This window comes from Molothrus aeneus, chromosome Z (genome assembly GCF_037042795.1).
Source record: "Molothrus aeneus isolate 106 chromosome Z, BPBGC_Maene_1.0, whole genome shotgun sequence".
NCBI classification, from domain to species: Eukaryota; Metazoa; Chordata; class Aves; order Passeriformes; family Icteridae; genus Molothrus; species Molothrus aeneus.
The window spans coordinates 42,178,848-42,187,840 of NC_089680.1; the positions used below are offsets into that span (position 1 = coordinate 42,178,848).

Genomic DNA, 8,993 nt, shown 5'->3' on the forward strand with positions numbered 1-8,993 from the left:
TGAGGGAAAATGAAATCCTTAGGAAGCTGATTACATTGAGTAAATTTGACAGTGGTATATTGTAGGGGACAAGGATTTAATAAGTCAGCAAGTATCTTTTAGGCCCTTGATCCTATGTACAGAGAAATTTTTGAATCCATTCTCCTGTTCTAAGGAATACCAGACAGAATCATTGACAGCAATTAAAACTGCCGCATCCTAGCAGTAGGCAGAGATGGGAAACCCCAGATGTCAGTTGTGATAAGACCCTTCACAATGCTTACAAAGTATCTAGAATATTTTAAATAACAAATGTGATTTTAGTTATAATTAACCATCAGTTTAAAGCCTTTCTGAGTAAGAATGTGATTTGAAAAAAAACCCACGTGAAGTCAGCCTTCTGCCCTATCCAGTTGTAAAACCACGGTCCTGTTTTAGACACTGTACTCCAAGAGAGATGTGGCCTAGTAGGAGAGAAAGAGCGTGGAATTTGATAAGAGAGACCTGGGATCTATTTAATCTAACTACAAACAGGGCATTCTAGTGGTGGGTTGCTTAGCCTGTCAGAGAAGATTCTGGCCAGAAGCATAATATGCAAATATACAAAACGCCACTATATAAAGATCAACTTTCCCCTGTTGGTAGTGCCAATGGTACATGTACGGCATGCCCATGTGCTTCTGAACTGTAGGAGAGGAGGCATGGGAACCAGTTGCTTGAATGCAGCTTCTGGGTGGTCTGCAAGAGGAGGTTAAACAAACTTGTCAGTAATGACATAGCTATGGCTGATCTTGCCATGGTGTCAGGTGAATGGTCTTGGATTATTTCTTGGGGTCCCTGTAAGCTTCTGTCACAAAGAGCCACTGTATTCAAGTGCTCACCAGCTTGCCACATGTCTGCTGTCTCAGGAATTATGTTTCCACAATGGGTGGAATTCAGGGTGTGAATTCCTGCTAGAGTGGTTGCTGACAGCAGTTCCAACTGTTCCTCAATAAGTAAAAGTCTGGAACTGGATTCACTAGGTGAAGTCTGACTTTTGATGTCCTTAGATATTATATTTTTCATTTTAAAAAATGCATTAGCCCATAGTTGTTGTTAAAGTGGTTTGTCATTCATATAACTTGCTCCATTCCTCTTAGTTCTTTCCTTTCTTTTGTATGTGATGCCCATTCATATGCATAAGGACAGTGCCATAACTCCAGATTTCTGAGGATCTGCACTGGGCATCAGTTTTGTTGATGCCAAGGTTAACATTGGTCAGGTAATCATCTGGTAACCTATGGGAATGCTTTCTACCCATCTCACGCTGGCTGTAGTGATCAGGATTTTTAGCACCATCATGCGTCTTCAAAAAACTTCAGAAGCATTGTAATGTATTTAATCAATATGAGTGATACAAGTTCTTTGTCAGGTCTATGCTTGAGTCTCGAATAACTTGTAAGATTTTTTTAACTGGAATTTTTTTTCTCCCCAGGTCTTGTCTCCACAGCTCAGTGCATCCCCCACCTGCTGCCGTAGCCTGTGAGGCTGTTCGTTTATCTACTACAGGAGACGTGGCACAAGCAGGGATTGCATCATCATTCCTAGAGACTGAAAGTGTGTCTCTTCTCTGATGGTTTATTCCTTGAAGTCAGCTTAGAAAAAAAAGTGCCCTTCTTTCAAAGCCAGCATGTGTCTGGTATCTGCATGTCACATATGTACTACAGCATGGACAGTTTAAATGTGTTTGTCACTGGAGTGGGATGTTTATTGTCTTGCCTTATTCCAGATGGTGTGGTGTGTGAAGGAGAACCTTCCTTCACAAGCAGGTTATCATGCATCCCATGTGTTGGTCACAGTCTTTCAACTATTCCAGCTGCATGAGTGCCTGATAATGAGTACTTGTATTGTACTTGATTAGATGAATAATCCCGTGATCCAGCTGAGACTGTTTGAGGATTAACTGCTACTTTAGATACCTTTGCACACATAAACTGGCCTATTATGAACAAAAGTATAGACCTACCCTTATGCGAGATAAAGTGCCTATTGTAATTCCAATTATAAAGGTAGAACACTTCTGTCAGTCACTTACAAGTAATGATACATCAGTGACACGTACACTTGTTAGCCATGAAGTTGCCACATTCAAGTAGTCAGCAACTAATGTGTTCCAGAGATATTGCAATCATTGCTCATAGCAATTAGCAGTAATTGCAAATAATATACCAATCTATAAAACTGCAGTTTGCTCAAAAGCTGCTTGCTTTAATGGCATGTGAAACTAATTTAAGGAAGGACCTTCCTGTGTTAAGTGTAGTTTTTTTAATCTCTGTTCTATAATTACAGCTGAGTAAAGCCCTTAAATAATTGTCTAGTTAATTTTCCAGTGTGTAACATCTGGTTAGAGTCACTTAAGAAAGTACAATTAACCAATTTCCTATGGCATACTCCCAGTTAATACATGTTTTTTTCTTCTGTAAGAAAGAATCAAGTGGCTTTGATTATTTCCACTCCTCTTCACAAGTTGCTTTGTTATATGTTAGCAAAAAAGATGTTAACTGGTGAAATTAAAAAAGCAGGAGTTTTGGTTTTGTGATATTTTTTTTTCCTAAGTTATGTTTTGTGTTTTACCACTTTAAATATATGCTGCACCTTTTTGGAATTGTTAAGTTTCTGAATTGCTAAGATTCTGATGCCTACTACTCTTACAATTTTAGATGTTCTGTCTCTCTATAACATGTAATTAAGGTTTAAAGTACAACAGCAGATTTCATAGTTAGAAGCAAAGAAGAGTTACAGCCAAAAAGAGTTTTCAGTTGCTGCATTCATCTGAGAGTGCTTTTTCCAGGTCTGGGCAGATACCATTTCTGTTATCCAGCATTTCCAGAGGTGTCCTTCAAGTTAATAGTTAAAATAGTTAAGTAACACCTTTGTTTACATTAAGGATTAAAAATCGATAGCATTTTCTGTTGCTAATTGAGAAAGAAAACTAAACTGTTCATACTGGGAAACCATGCCTTAACTTTTCAGTTTCTTGTGTGGAATTCATTATCACACATTCCATGCCTCAATGGAATAAATTGCAAGGTTTGGTATAGAGTATGAGCTGCATGACTCCATTCTGATTCAGTCTCCTGCCGCTCTGGTCCTTAGAGAGAGTTCATGAGCAGCTGGTCCTGCCTAAGGGAGAGCTGGAAAGGCTGGAGAGGCAGATGTGCTATCCTCTGTGAAAAAACCAAACTTCTTTTTACGCTTTACTGAGACCACCAGTGTTCCAGTATGCTACTTGATCAGGACTATAAAGTCCATCTTGTCAATGGGTATGATTGGAAAACTGGAGGTCTTTGTGTAATCTTCAGCAGGTTATTTCTTTTCTGTGTGCCTCTTATTTGCCTAAGTTGCTTTTTCATAAAGTTTTCAGAGGAAGGTTTTTTTTCTTACAAAACATCCATGCTTCTGCTGGTAGTTAGATAACATACTTAATGACTGATTTGGACATCTCCACACAGTGTAGCTTCCCAGGAATGGACCGATAAGGGAGAAGAAATGAGGCAAGACTCTCTGTCATCTTCAATTTTCCACAACAGTTACAGTTCTGCAAGTTTCCCTCATTCCTTCTGCCTCCCTTGTCACTCTTGGCAGACCTCTGGCTGTGAGCATATCTTCATCTGTGTTTATCTTATTACTTATTATTTCATGTTTACTTATCTTTCTTCCACCTATATATGTTTCAGTTAAATATAGAAAGAATACAGAACTAATTTAACCTTGCCATCCTCAGATAGATGTGTGAATCTTAACAGCTTTTCTTGTTAGACCCTTGCTCTATTGCTCCCAAGCTTTTCTGCTGAACTAATCGCAATGTCATAACCACATTCTCATGTTTCCAGAAATTCTGGAGACATTTCTAGTGATTCTAGAGACATTTCTAGTACCTTCAGTTAATACTGAAATTTGTCCTTTTTTTCCAATTTTTTCTCTGCTTCCTTGGATAGGTTTTCCACACCCAGGCCAAGTAAGATTAATTGAACTGAACTTACTCTACTTCTACTGCTGATCTATACCACTTCATGGTGCTATGTTGAAATGTGCTGTATTGAGAAACTCATTGCTTTAGATCCATACCAATATCTGCACTATATGCGGATTGTTTTAATCCTCTTTACAGGAAATGGGAAATGGTTAGTCCTGGATAAGTAAGTCTTGTAAGCTTAAGTGAAACTATTTTTTCTATTTTATTTTATAATTGTGAAGTAACACAGGATACTGGTAAAATCCAGCACTTATGCAAGTAGTTGTGATGGTATATCAAATGAAAAGGCTTTTATTGTAAAATACAGTTTCTACTATGTATGTCTGATGAGTCCTTTAAACCTTTTGGTGAAATTTCTTTGTTTTGCGCATAATAAACACAGAAGTCAGACAGGCTTGCTTGTTTCAGTATTTATATTGTCAATCAATCGTACAAACAGGGTCAGATATGTGAGGTGGTGTCATGGTTTTAAGCCCACAGGTCCATGGAAATGAAACACCTTACAGCCACTCCCTCCCTCCCTTCTCCCTGCAATCCAGTGAAAAGGGGAGGAAAATCAAAGAAAAATTTTCATGTTGAGCTAAGAACAATTTAATAATTGAAAATAAAGCAAAATAGAATAATAGAGGTAAAGAAGAAGAATAGTGAAAAGGGAAAAAACCAAGTGATACACAATGCAATTGCTCACTGCCCACTGACAGATGCCTGACACCACTCCTGGACCCAGACTGGACGAGCTTCTGGGTGACTCCCCCCAGTTTATGGACTGGGCGTGACATTCTGTGGTGTGGAATATCCCTTTGGCCAGTTCAGGTCACCTGTCCAGCTATGCTCCCTCCCAGTTTGTTGGGTTTTTTGCATACCTCCTCACTGGTAGAGCATGAGACAAGGGAAAAAAGAGAGCCCTTGATTAAGGATAAACACTATTTAGCAAAACCCAAAACATTAGTGTGTTATCAACACCATTCTTATTCTAAATCCAAAACACAGCAGTGTAACAGCTACTGAAAAGAAATAAATTCTACCTCAGCTGTAACCAGGACAGCCAGTCTGCTCCTTGTGTTTGTGTATGTTCTCAGATTTAACTACTTTCAATTTCCACTCCTGTTTCCAAGGTCTTGCACTATTTTGTGAGGCCATTTCATGTTCAGCATGGTTCAGCTAGAATCCAGCATGGGCTCACAGGTCTCTAGCTCAGATGAGAAGATATGTACTCCTAGTGATAGAACTGCTAGGAAGTTATGAAAGTCTGTGAAAAATCTAACTGTTGCAATCCTTTCAAGGAGGGAACTGGTGTCCTTGAATCATATACTGAGTAGATTCTGTGAAATTAGTTGGTGATCTCAGTGCTGAGCTCTAATGTAAGGGATTAAGTGTCAGGGTTGCAGAAGTTCTGCAGTTCCTAGCAACAGCAGCAGCAGAATGACTCTTTGGACAGCACAGGCACTGTCCTTTCATTGCTGACAGTGATGAGGTCTGAGTCTGAGGAGTCAGAGTACACTGATTTAATTTCTGGTATTGCTATTATGAAGCTACTTCCATTTTGAAGTTGACAAAAAGGCACAATTACAGTCACAGAAGAAAAAGGGGAGACTTGCTCTGGAGTCCTCTTTTTCCTCCTCCCCCTCTTTCCTCAAATTTTTTGTGTATTTTTTCCAGAAATAGTGCCTTTGTTCCTGCAATCTCACAGTGGAATAATTTGGAATAATGGAAATACCAATAACAATTTATTAGGGTTTTCCCAGCCTTGAGGCAGCAAAATTTATGCAGTTCAGTTGCAGTGCATTTTTTATGTTCCCTGGAGTCCTTGTTGGATTACCATGTTGTACACTATACATGCATGATATGTATATACATGTGTGTGTGTGTATTTTTTTTTCTGTTTGTTCCATTGCACGTAACTAATAACACGTCAAAATTTCCCAGCAAGAGTGGAGAACCTTAGTTTCCATCCCAAGACTATAAAAAATACTAGTAGAATGAGAAGCAACAGAGAAAGAATTATAGAAATAAAGCAAATTCTTAACAGAAAGTAATTTCCAAAGGCCCAGAATTTCTTGAGCAGCTTTTAGCATGGAATATTTTAGCCTGATTTGGTAACAGTTCATATAAAAGTCACTCCTGCAGCCATCTTGGGAGGAGTGAAAAGTCTGGTGAAGATGTTCCAAGCTAATGATCACAAATCAGCTGTGCCAATACATTGAATAAAGACTAATATAATGAAAACAAAGGGTAGGGTTGGTGAAAGCCAGCTCTCAGCTATCCCTTTCAACTGTGTAGAATGGCTGCCTTAATTTTTCTCTTAGCTGATGAAACTTAAAGTGAAGTTTCATTTTATTTTGTATTCCTGTGAATTCTGACCCGTTCTGGGTATTTTATTTTCATGCATTCACTTATCCAGTCCTTTCTTCTAACCTGGAGTATTCCTTCATGCACAGAAAAACAGAATCAGATCACCGTGAATGCCAAATTAGTGGCAATTAGAAATATCTGCTGAGAGGCACAGGGACAAGGCAGGAGTGTTTAACACATTCTTTGCCTCTGTCGTCAACCTGGATAATGAACCAAGGGGGTTTCAGTACCCTGAGCTGGAGAGTCTCCCCCTGACTGTGAGAATGATCAACTCCCAGTTGACCCTGAAGCAGTGCAGGATCTGCTGCTCCAGTTGAACATCCACAAATCTGTGGGGCCTGATGGGCTTCCTCAAAGAACTTGATGATGTCATGGCAAATCCTATTTTGATTTTTGAGCTATCTTGGTAATCCAGAGATGTCCCAGGTGATTGGAGCTGATGAACATTGTTCCAGATTTCAAAAAGGGGCAGGAAAGAGGACCATGGAAATTACAGGCCTGTCATTTCACTTCAATGTTCAGTAAAATTACAGAAGGATTATTTTGGGAGATAATGAAAAACACCTGAAGAGCAACACAGTTGCTAGTCTCAGATGGCACAGCTTCATGAGGGGGAATCCTGCTTATCAAACCTGATGTCCTTTCATGACAAGATAACCCACCTAGGTGATCAAGGGAAGCCAGTTGATGCAATCTCTCTGGATTTCAGTAAAGCTTTCAGTATTGGCCCTCCAGTTTTGAGAAGTCCTTCTAGAGAAAATGTCCAGCTCACAGCTGGATAAACAAATTATCTGATGGGTGAGCAACTGGCTCAGGGACAGGCACAAAGGGTCACAGTGAATGGGGCAACACCAGACTGGTGACCTGTCACTGGGGAGTTCCACAGGGCTCCATGCTCAGCCCTGTGCTCTTCAACAGCTTCGTGAAGGATTTGGACAGAAACTGGTCTCTGTGGTAACCAGTGACAGGACATGAAGGAACAGCCTGAAGCTGTATCAGAGGGTTTAGGCTGGGTATTAGAAAAAGGTTCTTCACCCAGAGGGGAGGATGGGCACTGTACAGGCTTCCCAGGGAATGGTCACAGCACTAAGCCTGACAGAATTCAAGAGAAATTTGGAAAATAATCTTGGGCTAATGGTGTGACTCTTGGGGACAGTGTTGTGTGGGGCTGGGAACTGGACTCGGTAATCCTTGAAGGTCCCTTCCACTCAGCATATTCTGTGATTCTGTGAAAGAGTGCTTCAACAGCAGTTCTGCATTTTTACAGTGTGCCAATCTCCAACTGGCAAATGAATATTATTATTATTATTATTATTATTATTATTATTATTATTATTATTATTATTATTATGTGATTACACACCATGTTTCAGTATGATGATTTGAGTGGTTTATGGCTTAATGATACCTGGCTCCTTCCAGTTCAGCTAAATACTACCTTAATCTACCTTAATCATGTTACTCTTCATGGCTTCAATCTGCCAGATGTTCATTTTTATTATAATAAAACAGATTCAAAACTGGGCCTAGATCAAGGTATGCTGAGGAATTCATTTTTCTCCCCCAGATTTTCATTAAATTCCTTTGAATTTATGGAATCACCCACATTCTCACCCTGTGCCAAATAACATTGTTATTTCTAAATTTAGCACAATGAGACATATATTTACATTAGTAAAGAATCTACTGTTATGCTTTAACTCAAGGCAGAAAGGAGACCAGAGAGGTGAATGTATTGTGTATTTTTTCAAGAAGATTGAAACAATAGATGTAAGAATGTTTCCTGTTATAGCCACAGCAGTATCCACAGAATCTTCAGCAGTACTATTATTTATGCATTGTTGTCTACACAGGAGGTCAATGTGAAGCAAGGTGGATAGGAATTTCCAGCTGCACATTGTCTTTGTGCAATTCCTTTTATTGTTCGAAGATACAATTCCATACTTTATGTGTGTGTGTTCCTTCTTGAAATATTTCTTTTTTTAATTTGTTCATCAACAACATATGAGATGAAATAAGATTGCAGGAGGTAGTTTAGGATCCTGATGATCTGCTCTGCTTTCTGCTGGGACTCCTGGGTTTTTTTTATTGCATAACCTTACCACAAGGATGTTTAATATTTTTCAAATAAACCAAAATTTTTAAACACATTTTTCATGTATTGGCTTTGGGCATTTAGCAATGAAAAGCCATGCCATCTTTGACAAGGTGCAACAAGTATTCCTTCGTCAGTTATTTGACTTATTGCAAGCAGCAGCTCTACCTTTGCCCAGCTTCATCCTCCAAAGCAAAAAGCAGAGTTCATGCATTGAAAAGGGACTGCATTTAAGGTGACAGAGTAAGACTTAAATTACAATGATTTTATAATCACAGGAGTGATGAACCTAAAACACTTAGTAGAATATCAGCAAGTCAGAATAGTAAGCTAATATGAGAAGGAATCCAGTTTAATGCCATTTAGATGCCACTTGGTTTTGTGCAAACGTGTCACAGCAGACAAGAGTAAAGCAGTATGATAGTAAAATACTTTTGCCTCCAGGCATTTTATGTGGTCCTTGGACTTTCCTTTCCCAGATATTTTCCTTGCAAGTCTGCTTTAAGTATTGACTAATTGCTTTCTGTGTTTAGTCATATCTTTTCCTTTTAG

The 8,993-nt window shown here is 39.1% G+C and overlaps 1 protein-coding gene across 1 annotated transcript in view; it reads left to right on the forward strand.

Annotated features, from left to right (window-relative positions):
• Nucleotides 1-4,389, forward strand: part of SUSD1 (sushi domain containing 1) — a 42,670-nt gene extending 38,281 nt beyond the window's left edge. The window contains exon 16 of the mRNA XM_066569205.1: nt 1,454-4,389. Coding sequence (XP_066425302.1) covers nt 1,454-1,592 — 139 coding nt within the window. The 3' untranslated portion in view covers nt 1,593-4,389. The remainder of the gene's footprint in view (nt 1-1,453) is intronic.
• Nucleotides 4,390-8,993: the final 4,604 nt, after the last annotated feature.